The sequence below is a fragment of the Macrobrachium nipponense genome, chromosome 21 (assembly GCF_015104395.2).
Source record: "Macrobrachium nipponense isolate FS-2020 chromosome 21, ASM1510439v2, whole genome shotgun sequence".
In the NCBI taxonomy this organism is placed as follows: Eukaryota; Metazoa; Arthropoda; class Malacostraca; order Decapoda; family Palaemonidae; genus Macrobrachium; species Macrobrachium nipponense.
The window spans coordinates 62,370,093-62,392,146 of NC_087212.1; the positions used below are offsets into that span (position 1 = coordinate 62,370,093).

Below are 22,054 nucleotides of genomic sequence, written 5' to 3' on the forward strand. Positions count from 1 at the left end.
TCATAGACGACCTTCTCCTCCACGACGAAGACTACGCTACACACCTTCATCGTATCCACGAAGTGCTCACCCGGTGCCGCAAATTTATCACCCTGATAAATTTGTGGTCGCTGCACCCTCCGTGAATTTCTGTGGGTACAATCTCTCAGGAGACGGCATCTCAGCTGATAAGCAGAAAGTCAGTGCCTCCATCAAGGATTTCCCAACCCCTGCTAACCTGACAGACCTCAGATCGTTTATGGGATTGGTCAACCAGTTAGCGGAGTTCACGCCTGACATCTCCATTGCAGCCCAACCTTTACGTCCCCTGATGAGTCCCAAGAGAACATTTGTTTGGACCCCCGACCATGATGAAGCATTTCAACGTGTCAAGTTAGCTCTCACCAGTCCACCAGTTCTCGCCCTCTTCGACCCAGACCTACCTGTTGTTCTTCAGACGGACGCTTCACGCCTCCACGGCATTGGATATGCCCTCCTGCAGGACCATGGTAATGGACACCTGCGTCTAGTTCAGTGTGGTTCTCGGTTTCTCGCTGACGCAGAGACACGATATGCCACCATCGAGCTTGAGATGCTAGCCGTTGTCTGGGCAATGTCGAAATGTAGGCTATATTTAGCAGGCCTACAGAATTTTACCCTGATGACGGATCACCGGCCCCTCATACCTATTCTGAACAGTTATACGCTGGATGCCATCGAGAACTCTCGTCTCCAGCGCCTCAAGGAGAAAATCTCGCCCTTCATCTTTACAGCTGTGTGGCGTGCGGGTAAGTTGCTGTGCATCCCAGATGCATTGTCTCGCGCCCCAGTCAGCCACCCCACACAGGAGGACGAGATCTCGGGTGCTTCTTCCGCTGCTCATCTTCGAACTGTCATGGCTGTGAACGCCGTTATACTTTCAGACGAGTCTCCAGCTCAGGATCCCGACAGGATACTTCAGGATCTTCGTGACGCAGCGAAAGCAGATCCTGCGTATACTCATCTACTCGATTGTGTCACATCAGGATTTCCTCGCAACAGATATGACCTTCACAATTCCTTACTTCCTTATTGGAAACTACGTGAAGATCTCTACGCCGATGGTGACCTTGTCCTGTATGGAGCAAGGGTTGTAGTTCCTGCCGCTCTCCGTTGTCGCACCTTGTCCCACTTGCATGACAGCCACAGAGGTGTGGAAGCAACCAAGCGCAGAGCAAGGCAGTCAGTTTTCTGGCCTGGCATTGACTCTGATATTGCCAACACAGTCAGAGCTTGTGAGGCATGTCAGACATTGCAGCCATCTCAACCGCAGGAACCTCTAATGAATGACGACAACCCGACAAGACCCTTCGAGTCCGTCTCAGCCGACTTCTTTGTTGTTGCAGGGAAGTCTTTCCTCGTCGTAGTCGATCGCCTTGTCAGGATGGCCTGTTGTCGCACCCTGCCAAGGCGATACTACCGCTTCCAATACCATCAGGATCTTCTGCCGCTATTTCCGTGAAGTTGGTGTCCCCCTTCGCCTAAGGGCAGATGGAGGCCCCCAATTCACCAGCGCAGAGTTCAAGGATTTTATGAAGCGATGGGGAGTTCGACACATGGTAACCTCGCCCCACTACCCACAATCGAATGGTCACGCTGAAGCCGCTGTGAAGTCGATCAAGCACCTCATCCTCAAAACAGCCCCATCTGGCAACATTGATTGTGAAGCATTTGACCGAGGCTTATTGGAGCTCAGAAATACTCCTAACTTTACTGGACGCTCTCCTGCCCAGATCCTGTATGGCTGTCCTCTCAGGTCATGTATCCCTGCCCACCCTCAAGCATTCTCCAAGGAGTGGCAGGTCAAGACCGAAGATTGTGACCGCTGTGCTGCCGCTCGTTACAAGCAGGTAAAGACCAAGTACGACAAGCATGCCCACCCCTTACCCACGTTGAGTGTCGGACAGCAAGTTCGGATTCAAGACCCGACTCATCGTTGGGACAAAGTTGGCACTGTCATGGGTCATGGAAGGTCCAAGAGACTATCAAATTCGTCTCCCTAGTGGTCGTGTGTGGTGGCGTAATCGTCGTTTTCTTCGCCTGGTGCCACCCACTAATAGTGACCCCTTTCTCCCTGTCCCTGTGGCCCCTAGCCAGGACCTAGAAAGAGAGTCCTTAGTCAGTATTCCTCCAGTAAACCCACGTCATTCCCAAAGACTCATGGAAAAGGAGTCCGCTCTGATGAATGCACTACGAGCGTGAGGGGAGGGAGGTGTAGGTACATGAAAAAGACGCATTTCACATGTACCAGTATTATTATGTTGTTATTATGTTCAAACATTATTTCACATGTTGCGCGCCATTAGAGTATCCCATGTTAAGTCCAGTAATATGATATGGCAACAATTAAGTATTGGCAACATTGTAATTATTGCCTTCGTGAGGCAGTCTCGTCTCGTCTGTCTGTTTGTTTAGCTGTCTGCTCTTTGTCCCCTGGATCTTGTATATATTTCTACAATAGACATTTAGAACCTACATTTAAGTTGTGTCCTTGCCCCTCCACTTAAGGTTAAGGAGTTTACCAACACATACATTCCCCACCTTGTCCTTCCACTCCTCATCTTTCGGGTTGAGGATAGGACTCAAACTTACACTGGCTGGTCGGGTGATTGATGCGGTAAGCTTACACATAGAGCATCCTTTTTATGTTTCTTATCAGAATCATAGAAGCAATCCCGCTCCTTCCTCTAGCAAGGGGAGGAAGGAGACTGGCAATAATGCAAACCCTTCCCAGAACTTTGCATTAATGCCTCCGACTCTAAATATTCTTCACAGCCCATTTTTGGATGAGTTACAATTCCTCACTCATTTCGAAAAGGCCCAGAAGTCTGACTCTTGATCATGCAGCTCCTATACTCCGATCAAGTTGTCAGAGGCAGGGCACTCCTCCTCGCTCTTAAAACCAGGAGGAGTAGCCCAGGTGTGTAGAACTCCAGTCAGTTCTAGAGACTCACTCATATTCCTCCCTCCAATCAGTTGAGTCTTCCTTATGTAAAAGACCGAGGGTTTGTATATCGTGTAGGAACAAATCACAATTTTTGGAAGTAAATTGTATTTTTCCTAACTATACAAACCTGAGGTCCTTTACATACATGCCCACCTCATGCCACCCCTCAATCTGAACCTGGGCCAAAAGGCAATGGAGTGTTTACATCCGGGCAGGCTAACTTACCCTCCTGCCACACGGTAGTTACTGCCTAACCACCTTGTTCAAGAATTTAACGGCTGTATTTCCAGCTACGCCTTAGGTAATTCCTTATGTAAAGGGCCTCAGGTTTGTATAGTTAGGAAAAATACAATTTACTTCCAAAAATTATGATATTTCATTACAATACCTGCTAATGACAGTCTACTCCTCAGTACTTGTCCAGGTTTCTTAACTAATACTAAATATATATTTCATCATAATTAAGATTTTGATTAGTGTGTTTGCATTAAAACATCGTGGGGTCTAATGGTATATACTAGGAATCGTAGGTAACATATATGTATTGAAATCAAAACTGAAACCCTCTGAAAGTTTTAAAAAGACATCATTAACCCTTATACATGATGTTCAGGCCTCCTCTAATTACTCCTTATTCTACCTTGAAGGGATGACACAAACATAATTAGAGAGGTTCAAGTGTTGGTACAGTGATCTGTAAGGATGTTGTCTCAAATGCTGAAGATCCCAACAAGGAGGCTTAATGAGCTGCAGCCTGCCACAATAAGTTTTATAAAAGCACATGGTTGGAGTGGCCTTTGGGCATTATAATAGGATGTGATTAAAACACTGAATAAAAGATTTTAAAAATATTGAAGTTTATTCACATCTAGGATAGGATATTTGACTTTATATGGAACATAATTTGTGAATGTAGTTTGGCAGAGGTTGTGTTTACACTTTACTTCTTTGTTTCCAAAATGACTCTCCTCTCCACTGCCACTGAAACTTCAGGTTCTTCTTTCTATATGAGGTGATGGGAAGGGATATGAATGTCAGCCTACTGTCTACCTGTTCTGTTGGTCATTATCGTTTTTACGCCACCGGGAAAGTGCCTTCTTTGGGAGTGTCTGCCTCCTCCCAGGCAGAATTCTCCAGCCTCATAAATGCAACTCAAAGGTCAGCATTCTCTTCTGCCGTGATATTTTTATCTTCTCCAGAGCTAGGTCATCTAGTATTGAATATCCTCAAGGTTCTGGAGATTTTTAGCATTTTAGACTGGACAATTGAAGCTTTGGCTAAGAAGTTGGAGGACTGCCCTTCCCTTCTTGAAGACCTTGCTGTGGACTGGCTGGGGAGTAGTACTTTCTTGTGCTGACAAAACAGTGAGGGACAGTTCGGATGAACTTACTTCCCTGTTCGCTATGGGGATTTTGAAGAAGCGGGAAATTTGTTGTTTATTTACAACCAAAGGTGTAACGGTGACACAGAAGTTGGCGGTTTTGTTTTCCCAGTTCGACAAGTCCTTCCTGTTTCCGCAAGGATTAGTTAAGGACATTCTTTCAGCACTTCAAAAGAAGTTGAACTACATACCAATATCTACCTTGTTTTAAGTTAAATGACTGGCTCCAGCTTAACCTGAAAGTAAATCCCCATGTGTAAAGACTGAGCATTTGTATGTTGGAAAAATTCAAAATACTTTAAAAATTTGTCATTTTCACAATGTATATGAGTGGTAGGTACATCATTTATTTTTTGAAGAATTTATCTTATGAGGACATAGTTATTGCAGCTTAATAGAGATGTAAGTCCCTTTTTGTGTCTCATTACTTGAAACGTAGAGATTTCAGTAGAAAATTGTGAAGCTAGTCTGCTAGTTCTAGCAAGTGCAATCTTTTCCTGAACTACTCTTTCCATAGTATCCAAATTTTGAGCTTTGGGGAGCATGAAGGTACATTGTATGTATACTATAGGAGTGTCCATAGGTATTCCTTTTAGCTTTGAACTCAATTGTTGGGCTTATCTGACCCAGGCACAGGGTTCCATTAATACTGCTGCTGACTATGCCATACACAAGATCTCCCTTCTGGCAGTAATGCATACAGGAAAGATTCAAGATTAGGTAAGGATGTTTTGGGTTTCAGCCCTAATGCACTATCCTTCTCTCAATGTGAAAATCAGCTATCTTTAACGGTAAGGATCATCCAAAATAATATAGATTTTCATAATAATATACCTAAATTTTGGATACTTACTGTTAAAAGTAGATCCTGCTTAGCCTCCCCACATCTTAGTTGCTTATCAAAAGAGTTCTGATGAGAATTGAAGCATTTGAAATACACCTAGTGGAAAACAGGTGAACAGGACAGTCCATCCAGGTCAGCCAAGATTTAATCTTTTTTTAAAGTTGGCTGCACCTGACTAGTGTGATACAATAGGGACATATCCAAATTATAAGTAGTTTTACAAAACTTTATATATTTCATAGATATGGTACTACTTTCCACACTTGCTATCAAGGTATTTTGAAATTACTATATTCTGTAATGCAATGCATATTAATTATTTAGTTTTAATTGTAATTATGGATTTTGAAATATTTATGGCACTAGCAATTATATAACTATGATGAGATTCCAGCAGCTTACCTAACACTGCTACCTACTTTTCTTACGTTAGGGTTAGTTTACTGAGGTTAATATTTTGGATACTTCTCTTAATAAACTATTATGGTATTGATGTTTCCTGATTATAGCCATGTCCCTCTAGAGGAAGTTTGCTGTTAGTGTAGAGATTGCCCCGCATACATGATTATTTATATATGTAGTACATTTGATGTGGGTTATGTTAGCTTTAATTCTTAGAAAATTCTATGTCATATGTAACCCAGGTTAGAAAATTGAAAACTTGCTGAAACTGCATTAGATTTGATGTTTACATTGTATTTTTAGTGTACATAAGTGTTGCTGTGGTCAAATTGAAGACTTGTAAATAGCCAAGTTGCAAAGAGCAGGTCTAAAACCCTAACCTGTTGTTGTCTGCCCACTTTTTGTAGGGTTGTTTATTTAAAAGTTGTGCTAGAATAGTTTTTTATGTGATTAGTAATGATGTTAGTATTTTTTTTAAAGGGACTAAGTGTTGTCGTTGAAGATAATGTTGGGATCTAGGTACAGACCTGCCTTTTCCTGTTTTTACTTCTTTGTTGGTTTTGCAGGTTAGAGTAGCAGATGACCGTGATTTTGAGCGACTAAAGCAGCTGTGTGATTGTCATGATGGCTGGAATCTGGCTTTCAACCAGCTTCCTACAAAAGTTTGGACAAGGCCAATGAGAGACACCACATTTCACATGATTAAGGTATGGGAATTTGACAATGTTAAGATATATTTTTACAATGAGCATACAAGAATAACAAATAAACAAAACAAAAATAATTGTGCTTTAGTTCAAAATGGGTATCTGTACACCCACCCAAAAATATGAGGATCTTGCTAACATAGAGACTGAGAGGTCCTCTTAAAGTGAGAGAACCCCACATCTCTTGTGCTTATTACTCTAAATAAATCTTCATTGCTTAATTGTTTGGTGCCATGGTCTTATGCCCTTCCTCCTTCCTGCTGTTTTGTTGCTGCTTAATGATTACACTCATGGTTATTTTCTCCCACTTGTTATCATACTGCTGACTATTTTGTGCATAAAGTATATTTTCTTTCTTTTATTTTAGTACATACATATATTGTGTAGTTTGTACATAATTGTGGCATGCCATTTGTAGTTCAGTAGTTTTTGTCATGCTTACATTTTTTCAGTGAATTTCCCATGTGAAAATTATGAATTGTCTCTGATCAAATAATGGTAGTTTTACAATCTCCTTCCACTTCATTTAGGCTGATGCTACACATTCTCTTAATTCCCTCTCAGTACACAGTGTAATGTCCCTAATGATGTTGTCTGCCCCTTCCCCTCTACATGGTGCTCATCCTCCCTCTCCTCCCCATATGCTTGTCAATAGTTTGGGATCAAAGATCTCTCCAATTGTAATTTGCAGTTCCTTTCAATTTAGAATACATTAACTTTCACCTCTCTCCTTTCCATTCTTGTCTTCCATCTTTTGAACATTTCTAGAATGTCTTCCGCTGATTCCATTGTTATCATTAAGCCATAGAAAATGTTCCGCTGATTCTAGTGTTATCATTAAGTCATCTGCAAATAGTTCCCAGGGGCTCCTTCTCTGCAGTCTTTTCAGTTGCCTCCATTACTAAGATAATCAGCAAGGGACTCAGTAGTGATCCTTGATGGACAACAAAATTTCAAATTTGTCTGATATACTGTCATCACAGTAGATCTTGTTTTATGGCAAAGCAAGATTATTAGGTTGATGAGTCCTTCTAGTGCATTGCTTTTCTAATGCCCATTAATTCCCTGTCAAATGCCTTACAAGATCACTTACACATGGGACAGTATCTTCTGCTTCACTTGGTACTTCTCATGCATTTGCTTGCTTGCTTATACAGTATACGTATTCTTTCCACTAATCACATAAAAAATACTTTTTTTATTTAAGTAACTTACCCAATAATTATATTGCTTTAGTTTCACTCACACAGCAGCCAAAACTTTGAAATTTGCTGGTCACGCGAGTTTGTTTTGGGGTAGGTAACTAAGACCCTGCCCACTTTCAGGGAAACAGAGGAACAACTTGGCAAAGAGTTCAGTTTCTTTCTGCTGGCTGATGGTTGTACTTCAGCTATCAGCAGCAACTTGGTTTGGTTTGCTATCATTCCAATTATATTTGTTCATCATTTTGGTGAAGTATACTCATTCTGTTAGCCTTGCAGCTTGATTAGATAGAATTAGGATTATAGTAGTGATTGACCAATTAAGACTATTTTTTTATTGCAACTGTTAGTTGACTTCTTAGGAATGTCAAACTCTAGTTTAACGAGCTTCATGTATTGCAGCAAAGGTTTCAATGCTCATTTGATCAAAGAATCTTATGATTCTCATACCATTTGCACAATTTGTACAGGTAAGAATGTTCTGATTGGGACGGTATGAAGTGGAAGACATTGAGTGCAGATTTGAACAAACTGGCTAGGGATTAGAAGAGGAGGGTGACTGCTAGGAAAATTAGCAAGTCTTTAAGCTAGCCAGGGATCTGCTTTTGATATTGATATTGCTAATGAGGTCGATCCTAATGTGCCTGATTTTTCTCTGAATCTTGATCCAAATTCTCCAAATGCGCAACCCGTTCCTGCTGCTGGTTTCACTGCCACTGAACCTGAACCCATAACCAGCCTCAAGTTGAAAATCGATAAGAGATTTGAGATAGTCATAGAGTCTGTTGCTCTAATAGCTTCGTCAGTGGAAGTCCTAACGGACAGTAAAGGTGATTCAAAGTGCCCATTAGCGCCCAATGCTAGTGAAGTGTTGGTGAAGGAGGTGCTACCTGGCCTGCTGATTCTCCTGGGCAAAGGTTGATGGCAGACTCCCTTAACCATGGAAGAAGTCAAACTGGTAGCCTAAGGGAGGTCGGTGGGGTCTGCCTGCAGGTAGTTGCCCCCTCAGCTGAACCTGTTGCTGATTCCCAGGTTGTGGCTAAACACTGTTGGAAAGGTGTAACTCTGGATGTTCACAGACTTTCGTCAAGTTCTGATAATTCCAGTCCCAGGTGCCAATGGCATTTTCTGGACGAATCGCGCCCTCCAAAGAGCCATGCAGTGGCTGCATCGTGTTCACCTCAAGTACCTGTCAAGAAGTTTAAGGAACCTTTGAGAAGCAGTCACTGGGACAGCCATGCAGTCATTGGGATAGTCCAGAGCAATTTTCTTTTGAGCCCCCTTTGTCGGAGAGTCAAAGTTTGGCTCCTAAGTATTCTAAGAAGTCTTCTTCAAAGTTTCCTTTGTATTCTGAGCCTCCTGTAATGCCCAAGACTCCTGTGGCTGTCAAGTGCCTGCTTTCATCAAAACGCCCCAAGAAGTATAAGCACCCGTTAGCCTCCGTTCATTCTTCAGCATCTGGATGCCCAGTTTCTTGCAAATGCTCTGAGACTCCTAATTGCCTGAGGTGCCCATAGGTTTTTGTATAGTTGATCGCCCAGTGGAACCTGAGATTCAGCTGGCACCAAAGTGCCCAGTGGCACCTGAGTGCCCACGGTTGGCCAAGATTATTGCTTCTTCAAGTGATCACCAAGCACAGTCTGTTCCTCTTGTTAGTGTTCATAATCCTTTGAATGTGGATCCTATTCAGTCTAAATTAGACAGTATTTTGAACCTTCTTAAGAAAAGACTGTCGACTCCCCATCCACCTGACTTGGCCTTCTCTCTGGTATTGTCTAATGAGGAAGATGATAATTTTTTTCAGGATTCAAAACCTTCAGCATATGCATCTCTGGTAAGGTATCTTTTGGTTACCTTCCCAGTGTTTTTCTCACCAGTAGCCTCGTCTTCACCCGGTTCAATTTTTCTGATAGTCACAGACTGATAGTTCTTTGAGGCTCCCCAAGTTAGTTCAATCTTCTTCATCGAAGAAAGCATTCAGTGAGATTGATGGATGGTTAGCAGAGAAGAGGAAACAAGAAGATCCTTCAGTTTTCCTCCTCTAGTTTATCTAAGAGAAAGTACATCTCTTATATGTGACGGAAGAAGTGTCCTCTCTGGAAGTATTTGCCTCCTCCCAGGGCAACTTCTCCAGGTTGATCGACTCCATGTAATTCTGCCTTTTCTTCTTCAAAGGTCATGTTTAGTACGGCGGACTAAGTCCACCTGCTTAAAAACTTATTTAAAGCATTTGAAGTGTTAAGTTTCATACATTCAACTTACCTGTCAGATATATACATAGCTATTGACTCCGTCGTCCCCGACAGAAATTCAAATTTCGCGGCACTCGCTACAGGTAGGTCAGGTGATCTACCGCCCTGCTCTGGGTGGCAGGACTAGGAACCATTCCCGTTTTCTAATCAGATTCTCTCTGTCGCCGGTGGTATCAACATTGTTGTTACTTCCTACTGACTGGAATTCTTTTTTCACAACGCTTTTGATCATCTTTCGACTGATTTTTGGTGACATACTTGGATCGTTGTTTGGCATTCGCTATCGTGGACTGTTTTTTGGACTTGGCTTTGGATTTTCGTGAATATGTCTGACTCTAGTGTTAGTTTCAGAGTGTGTGTGAATGAGGGCTGTAAGGTGAGGATTCCGAAAGCTTCGGTAGATCCTCACACTGCATGCAGTGGTTGTAGAATGGTTGAATGCCCGATTGAGAATATGTACGTGTAACGAGTGTGAGAAACTGAGTGCGCAAGAATGGAAGAATTTAACTTCTTACTTGAAGAAGTTAGAGAAAGATAGAGAGAGGAAGGCGGCTTACAAAAGCCGCAAAATGTCTAGATCTCGTGAACTTCTATCTAGTTCTGTAGCTTCTTCTGATAATTATGCCCATTCTATTTCAGCCCGTTCACAAGTTGTTAACCCCTCTGATTCTGCCTCAGAAATGGCGGAACTCAGAGCTTCCCTTCAGAAAATGCAGGAAAAAAGGGCAGTATTGGAAGGTAAGAGAAGTGAATGTGGTTTCTCAAGTGATTTTAGTGTCCCCAGTGTGTTGGAGGGGGCGTCTGGTCGTCTCTGCGACGCTCCCAGGTCTAGACCGCCAAGCTCCCTGGCCCAGAGGAGAAGGAAAGTCGAAAGCCTTACGGAGGTTGTGGAGAATCCCCAACGATCAGGCGTCCCTTCAGCAGAATCTATTACATCTCAGACTGCCAGGGACAGCTATAGGAAAAGCGTCCTACGAGAGTGCTTTTCGTCATCTAGTTCGCCTTCTCCGAGAAGAGGATGGAAGGAGTCGAAGCTTTCCCGTCCGCTGAAGAGGAATTGGAAAGAACCTGAGCTCAATTCTAGCCCCGAGTGCTTCTCTGAAGAAGATGCGCCTTCAGTAATAAAGAAGGCTAGAAAGGAGTTAGATCCTTGGACTGTAAGAGATCCTTGAGCGCCTTTGTGACGCCAGATAACTCTCAATCAATCAATCAATCCTCGAGCGCCTTCCAGATCTCCCTCTCCTGATTCGAATGAGTCCTCGACCAGGAAAATTTTGATGAATATGCAGGAACAATTAGCGTCTTTGGTAGGAGTACTTTTTAAAGAGCCTACTCGTAAAAAGGATGATAGGCTTCCGATTAAGAGATCCAAATACCGATCTCCTGTCAGGCGCAACGAGCCTTCCGGGGGAGGTGTCGCACAGGCGACCATCTCTGGGGGGAGCGGAGCGTTAGACAGGAGAGAAGTGGAAAAGGAAGTAACTTCTGCCAAGCGTCTGACGCCAGCTAGGAGTCGGGCGCCAAGTAGGCGCAAAGAGCCTGAGTTTCCTGTAGATCGTTCAAGGACTAGAACTTCAACCAAGCAACAAGATCCAACTGGAGAAGAGGGAGCTCCTGATAGGAGTAGAGTGCCTGCTAAGCGCAATATACTTGCCAAACGAAATGCGCCTACCATGTTCGATACTCCTACCAAACTCCAGGAGTATTCGGAACTAGATGCGCCTTCCAAATGCCAGGAGTATTCGGAAAGAGATACGCCTGCCAGGCGCCAGGAGTACTCTGATCTTGATACTCCTCCCAGGCGCCAGGAGTTTTCTGAACTTTATACTCCTACCAGGTGCCAGGAGTATTCGGAGCGCGATGCGCCTACCAGATGCCAGGAGTATTCGAAGCGTGTTGCGCCTGCCAGGCGCCAGGAGGGTTCCAAACACGATACTCCTGCCAGGCGCCAGGAGTGTTCCAAACACGATACTCCTCCCAGGCGCCAGGAGTATTCTGAGCGAGATACTCCTGCTAAGCACCAGGCGCATTCTCCACATGAAGAGCCTGATATCCGACCGGAGTCTTCCAGGCGTAAAACTATTATTCATGACTCTCCTAATGATAGACGCAGAGAGAGAGTTACTCTTAGTCCCTCTCCTATTAGAAGTGCTTCTTCTTCGGAAAGGAAGAGATCAAGGGAGGAGACAGATGAGAAAAGGGAGCCTTCTCCTTCCAAGCCTATTAATTTAGAAGACGTCTCGGAGGACGAAATCACTAACAAAGAAGGACTTTCAAATTATAAAGTTCTTTCTTCTCTTCTCTTAGAAGAGTATGGAGATGCCTTGACTCCAGCCGCTCCTCCTTCTCCGCGCTCTCTTTTTTCAAGCACGAAAGCACACAAGTCTTCATCCTTCCTGAAAATGAAGCCGGCCATATCCATGAAGAGGGCCCTACAATCTCTTGACTCCTGGATCAAGACAAAGAAGGAGTTAGGAAGGACAGTCTTTTGCATGCCTCCTGCTAAACTAACAGGTAGAAGAGGCATATGGTATGAAACGGGAGAGAATATGGGATTGTCTCTGCCAGTTTCAGCTGAGTCAGACTTCTCGAGTCTCGTAGACTCCTCGAGGAGACACGCCTTAAATTCGGCTAAAGCAACATGGGGTCTTTCGGAAATGGACCATCTCCTCAAGGGACTTTTCCACACTTTAGAAGTATTTAACTTCCTGGATTGGTCCCTTGGGGTTCTTGCTAAGAAGTCCCATGAAAAGGAACAACTAAATCCAGAAACCTTACATAGCATCCTTAAATGCATTGATAAGGCTGTTCAAGATGGATCGGCGGAAGTATGCTCCCTCTTTGGTGCGGGAATACTAAAGAAGAGGGCGGTTCACAGTGCTTTTCTCACTAAGGCCGTCTCTCCTTCGCAGAGATCCGCTTTATTGTTTGCGCCTCTCTCAGAACATTTATTTCCTTCTCAGTTGGTGAGAGACATTGCTCATTCACTAACTGAGAAGGCCACTCAAGATCTTCAGACAATCCTCAAGGAAGAATAGACCTGTGGCCAGTGAGGAAAAGAAAGCCACTAGGCCAGCTCAGCAGCAGCAGCCCTTTCGAGGAGGCCCTCAGGCTAGATCCATCGCCAGAAGGAAGACAACGGAGAGAAGGGGAAGATCTTCCTTCCGTCCCTTTAAGAAGGGAAAATGAGAAATCTTTCCTCCAGACACCTGTAGGAGCCAGGTTACAGTTCTTTGCGGGAGCATGGGAAGACATAGGATCCGATCCTTGGTCGATGTCGATAATCAGGAAGGGTTATTATATCCCATTCAAGGACAGGCCCCCCTTGACAACATCACCGAGGGAACTGTCCGCCAGATACAGGGACCCTGTTCTGATGGATACTCTTCGTCAAATGGTGGAACAGATGTGGGACAAAAGAGCAATAGAACTGGTACTGGATCACAGCTCCCCGGGGTTTTACAATCGTTTGTTTCTCGTAGCGAAAGCCTCGGGGGGGATGGAGACCAGTACTGGATGTAAGTGCGCTGAACAAATTCGTAGAACAACAGAAGTTCAGCATGGAAACATCTGCTTCAGTCCTTGCAGCACTCCGTCAAGGAGATTGGATGGCGTCCCTAGATCTTCAAGACGCATATTTCCACGTCCCGATTCACCATTCGTCGAGGAAGTACCTTCATTTCATGTTCGAGGGAAGGATCTATCAGTTCAGGCGAGGGAAGGATCTATCAGTTCAGGGCCCTGTGTTTCGGCCTATCTACGGCTCCCCAAGTCTTTACAGACTTGATGAAAAATGTGTCAAGACACCTACACATGAAAGGGATAAACGTCTCCCTATACCTGGACGACTGGCTCATCAGGGCCAGGTCTCAAAAGCAGTGTTTGGAGGATCTGTCAACAATCCTGGAATTGACGAAAGTATTAGGATTGATCGTGAACCTCGAGAAATCTCAGATGGTGCCCAGCCAGAACGTAGTCTATCTGGGGATTCAGATGGATTCTCGGGGTTTTCGAGTATTTCCTTCTCAAGAGAGAATAAGGAAAGGCTGTTCCACAGTATTGAACTTCTTAGAGAAAGAGCGCACTTCAGCGAGGGAATGGTTGAGCCTTCTGGGGACCCTTTCCTCGCTCGAACAGTTCTTTCCTCTAGGAAGACTACATCTCCGTCCGTTTCAGTTCTTCCTAAGAAGCAGTTGGAGTTGGAAGACAGGACAGCTCTCGAACACGTTTCCAATCTCATCAGAAATAAAATATCAATTAAGGTGGTGGTTGATCCCCTTAGAAGAGAACAAAGGAGTATCCTTGGAAGTACGAAACCCAAACCTGACATTGTTCTCAGACGCGTCGGAGACAGGTTGGGGTGCGACCTTAGGATCCAAAGAAGTGTCAGGCACCTGGTCGGAAGAACAGGTGTCATGGCACATAAATTGCAAGGAGCTATTAGCAATTCACCTTGCGCTAAAGAGCTTCGAGCACATAGTCAGAGACAAAGTGGTACAGATAAACTCCGACAATACTACCGCTCTGGCTTATGTCAAAAAACAAGGAGGAACTCACTCTCTCGCCCTATACGAACTAGCAAGAGATCTGCTGATTTGGGCGAATCAAAGGAATGTAGTTCTCCGAACAAGATTTGTCCAAGGGGAGAGGAACGTGAGAGCGGACAGACTGAGCAGGAGGTTCCAGGTCCTTCTTACAGAATGGACCCTCCACTCGGAAGTCTGTCAGAGCCTTTGGTATCTTTGGGGGAAACCTCAAGTAGATCTATTCGCCACGTTTCTCTCCAAAAGGATAGACACATTTTGCGCCCTAGTAGAAGATCCCAGGGCTTATGCAATAGCCGCTCTTCTGGACTGGTCAGGGCTAGATGTGTATGCTTTTCCCCCATTCAAGATACTGGGGGAAGTAGTCAGAAAGTTTGTGGCCTCGAAGGGAACCAAGATGACTCTGATAGCCCCATATTGGCCATCCCGAATTTGGTTCACGGAGGTAATGGAGTGGACAGTGGACTTCCCCAGATCTCTTCCAAACAGGATAGATCTGCTCAAACAACCCCACTTTGAGAGGTACCATCAAAATCTACCCGCTCTTGCTCTGACTGCCTTTTGACTATCGAAAGACTTGTCAGAGCGAGAGGGTTTTCTCGCAAGGCGGCAAGTGCAATTGCCAGAGCCCGCAGATCATCTACTAGGCGAGTGTACCAATCGAAGTGGGAAGTTTTCAGAAACTGGTGCAGGTCGAAGAAGCTGTCCTCTTCCAATACCTCTGTGACCGAAATTGCAGATTTCCTTCTTTTCCTGAGGGAAAAGTCTCATCTCTCTGTACCAACTATTAAGGGGTACAGAAGTATGCTTTCAGCAGTCTTCAGAAACAGGGGATTAGATTTGACGAATGATAAAGATTTGCACGATCTAATTCGTTCCTTTGAAACATCGAAGTCAGTAGAACCTAGGGTTCCAAGCTGGAACTTGGATGTGGTCCTGAAATTTCTGTCCTCCAAGAAGTTCGAACCACCGCATATGGCTTAATTTCGGGATATCACTAGAAAGTGTTTATTTCTGCTATCTCTTGCTATGGCAAAAAGGGTCAGCGAGTTGCATGCCCTTGAGTCACGAGTTGGCTTCAAAGGAGACTCTGCGATTTGTTCATTCCAGACTCTCTTTCTTGCCAAAAATGAGAACCTTTCGAATCCCTGGCCCAGGAGCTTCGAGGTAAAAGGACTTACTAGTCTAGTGGGCAGAGAAACAGAAAGATCCCTTTGTCCAGTTAGAGCACTGAAATTCTATCTGGACAGAAAGAAGCGGTTGGGGGGTTCGCAACACGGTCTATGGTGCTCAGTAAAGGACCCCAAGAGACCAATGTCTAAAAATGCCTTGGCCTTCTTTGTTAGAAGTGTCATTACCGAGGCTCATAAGAACTGCCCAGATGACACTTTTAATCTATTAAGAGTAAGAGCTCATGAAGTAAGGGCAATCGCGACGTCTATTGCGTTCCAAAGGAATATCTCACTTAAAAATATTTTGGGTGCAACTTATTGGAGATGCAACTCAGTATTTGCATCTCATTACTTAAAAGATGTGCGAGTTACGCATGAGAAATGTTATTCTCTAGGTCCGTTTGTGTCAGCACAGACGGTTCTGGGTAAAGGAGAGAGCACCGATCCTTAAATATGTGTACGTAACCCTCTTGTCGGATGTGTTCTTGTATTTCCTGTGCATGGAAGTGTCAGATGCCGCACAGGCGGCCTTCACTTCTCTTCACTAGGAGATCGAGAGTGACAACTGACTTTTAGAGGGGTACAAAATTTTTTTTTTTGTACTTTGGTGTGTGATTATCGAGTTTTTGGTTGTTTGCTAAGAGTTCGGGGATGACTCTTGGCAATCTTAGAACTAACACGGGTTAGGATCGGGTGATCGGGATCGGTTGTGTGCTCCTTAAAGAAGGCGTGTTGTCATATAAGCGGATTAGCACCCATTGACAAATGCCAGTTAGGCTCTGCTGAGTAAGCGGATGAAACCCCATCGACAGACCCACAAGAACTCTTGGCCGCAGATCCCTATCTCGCTAAGGCTCTTGAGGTGAAGCAGACTCCTGGGCAGTAGCCACGAAGTCTTCCACCTAATAAAGTAGGAACCAAGGTCTATAAATACCTACAACATATGTTGTTTACCTGTCTAGTCAGTAGTTAACTGTCTCTTGCCCTCCACCAAAGGGTGTCAATCAGCTATGTATATATCTGACAGGTAAGTGGAGTGTATGAAAATGATATTGTTATGATACAATAAAGTTTCATACATACTTACCTGGCAGATATATACATAGCTATCGACTCCGTCGACCCCAACAGAAATTCAAATTTCGCGGCACTCGCTACAGGTAGGTCAGGTGATCTACCGCCCTGCTCAGGGTGGCATGACTAGGAACCATTCCCGTTTTCTAATCAGATTCTCTCTTCCACCTGTCTCCTGCGGGGAGGCTGGGTGGGTCTTCAATCGTATATATCTGCCAGGTAAGTATGTATGAAACTTTATTGTATCATAACAATATCTTTTTTTTGACTGGGCTGAGGGCATTTTGGCGTGAAAGATTAAGGACTGTCCTGTGGTACCAGATAGTAGTGCTAGTAACTGGTTAGGAGTGCTTTCGTGTGTTGATGAAGGAGTCAGGGATGGTTCCCAGGAGTGGGCTTTCCTTTATAAAATGGGAGTCTTGAAGAAGAGGGAACTATGGTCTTCTTACACCTGAAAGGAAGTAACCCCTTAGAAGTCGGCTATTCTTTTATCCCATTAGATCAACACAACACCATTTCTTCCTGCAGGCTTCAGTCCTGGGGATTTTGTCTGCTCTTCAAAAGAGGAGCATACATGACCTCTTATCCCAGTCATCTAGATGGACTTAAGAATTATCTGCTTTTGTCCCTAGTTCTGTTAATCCTCTGCAGACATGCCCCTTCCATGGCATCAGACAGATCCTTCTCAAGATCTCGGGTTGGTGGCCGCTTCATCTCTTGGGTGATTAAGAAGTCATCAGCAAGTTTTCATCCTGTAAATAAGAATTTTGTTCTCCGAACTCTCGTATGAGCCAAACTACACCTCTTCTGGGAGAAATGGAAGGAAAAAGGGCAGAACCTTGCATAGTAATTGTCCTGAAGGAAGGTTACAGGTCAAGACACCTGTAGCATTGATAGCATACTCTGAAAGCTTGAAGAAGTTTCTGGCCCTGTTGGGAAAGGATTTGTCCTTTCTCAGCAAGAGCAATAGAGCTAGTTCGATGGTGTTGGCTGGAGGGGCGCCCAAGAAAGTTCACTGCAATAATCAACCTGCCAACTAGAAACCACCCAGCTGCTGTATCTAGTTGTGTAATGTGTATTGTGATTCATTCACATTTTGTAACCTTCTAAGTTAATTGCCGCCAGAGTGAGGGTCCAAATCTCAGAGGAAATAAAACTACTGTGATAGAATATCTTTAAATAATCCAAGGAAACCAAAAGTACCAGCTATATACTGATAAAAAGGTTATAAGAGACTTAGAGAAGACCTTATACAAATCAGATGCTGTAGAAAAAACAATTACATTCAATGCTACTGCTCTTAAGGTCTCCTCCCATTCTACAAAGTAAAAGTCCAACTGAGGAATAAAGAAGTATGAAGTAGAAATTGATTAATATGTATCTGACTAAATACATTTTGATATTATAAACAGGTAACAATATATAATACTTATACGTAGCATATTTTAACAACAAACAAGAGGATAAGTAAATGCTGAAGAAATAAATCAGTAATGGTAACAAAAGTAAATAAAAATGTGCTTGAGAGTACCCCAAAGCAAGGAAATTCAGACTCAAGACTGTTGAAGGCCATGCTATTGAGGATTTGGCACATTACAAGATCAGGAAATATTGGTTACATATATATTTTCATATTGAGATAGAAGGCTACTAACTGTGCATTGTCAGGTGACCCAGGAACCATGTTCTCAAACACAGGAATTCAAGTTACTACCTGAAAACTGTTTCCAAAAATTAAGTCTTAATTTTTATGAAACATACATAATGATTTAAACAATTAAATGAATAATCTTCAACTAAGTGTTTCTTAAGAATGAAGTTATGAATAAGGAAGATATAAATGCATTAAAACAAGGTAGCATGCAGAGTAGGGAGACAGGTACGTATATTCAGTATTCCTTTGGGGGGGGGGGGGGGGGGGGGGGGGGGGGGGGGATCCAAGGAGTCAGATCCCCACTGGCCAGGTCAGGGCACAGCATCCTTTGTTAGGTTAAGAAGGTAATGGGTTGGTTGGGTCAGGATTTGGCATTCTAGGGAAGATATTTCTCATGCCTCCCCTCACTCTGCATCTGCTCCACAAAAAAAAAAAAAAAAAAAAAAAAAAAAAAAAAAAAAAAAAAAAAAAAAAAAAAAAAAAAAAAACAAAAAAAAAAAAAAAAAAAAAAAAAAATAACTGTGATAAAGAATTTTAGGAATTGAAATACCTAAGGAAAAATCTTAGTCAATTAATTTTTTTAGTTTTTCAGTCAAAATTTAATGTGAAATCTTTTGTTTTTTTTTAACAGGTCTGTACTGTTTACAACGATATTGATGCAAATGTTTTGTATGATGTACTCCATGATCCTCATTACCGACATATATGGGACAAGCACATGATTCAGTCAATTGATGTTGGATATCTAAACCCAAATAATGATGTTTCTTACTATGCAAGTAAGTATCTTGCACACCATTTACTGAGAGGAGTAAATGCCCACTATTCAGTCATTTTGATTTGTGCTGCCTATATTTTACATGGTGAAGTAATATGACTCTTTTATTCCTGATTTTTCATTTTTGTAATTTTTTTAAAGTCTCTTATTACATGGTAGATATTCTTGGTCTAGCTCCTTTAGGTCAACAAAATCAAGATGATATAATTTTGTTTCATTTCAGTTTGATATAGTAATTTTGTTTCATTTCAGTTTCTTGTCCAGCTCCTATAAAAAATCGTGACTTTGTCCTTCAGCGATCATGGTTAGATACTGGGAAAGAGCTGTATGTTTTAAATCATTCAGTATTCCACCATCAGTATCCACCTAAGAAAGGCTTTGTCCGTGGTCTTTCCCATCTTACAGGTGAGCTAGATGACATTTTTTATGGATAGTTATTTGTGTCTTACTGAAGCATGTTTTAAGTCTGTAATGAAAATACCCAGTGCTAACTGAAATTCTTGCACTGTTTGTTTGTTTATTTCAGCCACTTGCTGGTAATATAAAATAACAAGTAAATGAACCGGTAAATTGAAAGATATGAATTTGATAATGCAAGTACCATGTATGTACATACTATAATAAAATGTGATGACTAAGTTGTTGAAAAAGCTTACTTTCAAAGCAAGATTAGAGAGTATAAGTATGCATCCTTAACATTTGATATGGTCGTTTACTCTACAGTTGATAAAGCTGGTGCAAAGTTAGTCCTCTTAAAGCTACAAGACATGAAAACATTCAGTTTAAGGCAGTTCCTGTTTGCATGACTGATGTGAAATTGAACCTCTAGGTAATTTTCAAACAAAGAAGTTCAGAAATAGTCCATCTTATCCAGCTGCAGAGTTGGATGGGTGATATTTGTTGTAAGTATTGGCTTCAGAAGATGGGGAAATAAGGGTTGGAAGCCTCCTAAAACAGAAATCTCATCTTGCTATGGATATATTTTTAGCTCATAGTAAAAGAGTCCTGTTAAAGGTTCATGTGAAACCGAACTGATATTGCAGCTATTTCAGTTGAAATAACCAATATCCATTGGCTACTTGATGCTTTGATTAACAAGCCATTTAAGGATAGGCTAGAGAAAAAATGGAATGAGTGGATGATAAATGGTGAGAAAAAGATGTGAAATGTCGAAATATCAACCAAGATCATTGTGAAATCTTTCAAGAACTGTAGGATTACATGTTTATAAATGGTACAGATGATGATGCATCATATGAAAATTATCATGCAGATGACTTTACTGAAACTGCAGATAATGATTGAAATACGTAGTATTGATGCCTTTTATATACTGAAGATGAAAAAATATTTGCTAGCTTTGATAAGAGCAATGTTTTTGAAGACTGAATATTATTATTGGTTGATTTTTATGATCATATATCTCATGTTTATAGTGGCTGGTTATTAGATGGTGAATATTTTATTTATTCACAATACTCTTTTCCTAACACATTGTTCTTGATTGGAAAGGTAGTCAGCTGACAAAAGATAAACGAATACTGTACTATAGGTAGCCATTGCAAATATTAACGTTCAGAAAGAAATTTTTTCCTAAGCTATGCCAGTTGTATATTTTGAGTCCATTTTTCAGTAATAATGGGTGTACATGGAATGAACAGAATTAATAAATAATTGATTAGACAATTTTTGACTACATTTTTTACATTACAAAAGTGTGGGACTAAATTTGTAAAAAATGGTTTTGTATCTTACCTTAGCCTAGCCCCATAATTTTTACCCTTTCAAACGTATACACCAAATTACATTCAACTTTTTAATTTTAGGCTAAAGATGCATCTCTAAAGTTAAGTAGTACTGTATTCCAGGGATATATTTGGTACGTATTGAGGTGTGGAGTGAAAGCAGGTGGACTTATAATCATACTACTGAAATAATGATTGAATTGATATTCAGACAGAGGTTAGGGATGCACTGATTGATGCCATTAAAGATTGTTGTAAGGAAGTGATCATGACAATTAACATCAAGTGTTCAAGTTCTTAAGAGGCATGTGAGAATGAGACAGTGGAAGTGAAGGCCTACAGTCAAGCTCTTAAGAGGTATGTGAGAATGAGACAGTGGAAGTGATAGGCCTACAGTCAAGCAGATCTAGTGAGAAAAATTTGAAGTTTATTAATTTTAAAAATACATAATCACAACTTACCATTTGTAGGCATAAATAAAGGGATTTTGACGAAGGAAAAATCTATTTCTGGGTGATTGGCTCGTGTCGCCCTATGAAACCCCCCCTTTTTTATAGTTTGTTTTCCCCCCCTTGCAGGACAAGATGTATTTAACTGTTTTATTTAAGGATGTCCGCTAGGGGCGCTGCTGTCCGTGGCGTCCTCTAGTAGTAGTAGTAGAGGCTGCATCGCCCGTTGGTATCAGCTCTCTCTTGGGGGGATTCTGACAGGAAGTTCTAATTGGTGTTTGGCTCGTGGTAGTGTTCCACACTCGCCCCTTTATCATACCGACACTTCTTTTTAAGAGTGAGCGAGTCAGTTTTACTGACATTTTCTTAATTTTGTTTTTCTCTGGTAATTTTAGGCTAATTTTACCTAGAAAGAATGATATTAAGGATACTTTCATAGGGCGACACGAGCCAATCACCCAGAAATAGATTTTTCCTTCGTCAAAATCCCTTTTCTGGGCTCAGCTCGTGTCGGCCTATGAAAGAGTACCAGAGAAACAGACAAGATGGAAAAGGGAAAAATGAAAAACAATTAAAAATGATGGATATAATATAAGTAAATCAATTACAGCATACAAATTAAGCACTTAAACTAACTTATTTTAACAGTAAAATAATAAAATGTTAGCAAACTTAAAGTACTTAAATGGTAATTAAAGTAAATTACAAAGATGCATGTAAAATAAGGAAAATTTGGGATTTACTTAACAAAATACAAAACTCCAAAATATATACACCCATGTGTCCTACCCTAGCATAAAAATAAGGGTAGGTACACTGAAATCCATCATCAATACAAATATTTCAAAATATATACAAACACATTGTGACTGAAGTTCATCATTA

General features: G+C 42.1%; 1 protein-coding gene across 3 annotated transcripts in view; it reads left to right on the forward strand.

Moving 5' to 3' along the window:
• Positions 1-22,054, forward strand: part of LOC135198082 (START domain-containing protein 10-like) — a 146,533-nt gene that overhangs the window by 69,957 nt on the left and 54,522 nt on the right. For all 3 annotated transcript variants that reach the window (XM_064225506.1, XM_064225505.1, XM_064225507.1), the window contains 3 exons: positions 6,159-6,299; positions 18,829-18,976; positions 19,228-19,380. In XM_064225506.1, the coding sequence (XP_064081576.1) occupies positions 6,159-6,299; positions 18,829-18,976; positions 19,228-19,380 (442 nt within the window). The remainder of the gene's footprint in view (positions 1-6,158; positions 6,300-18,828; positions 18,977-19,227; positions 19,381-22,054) is intronic.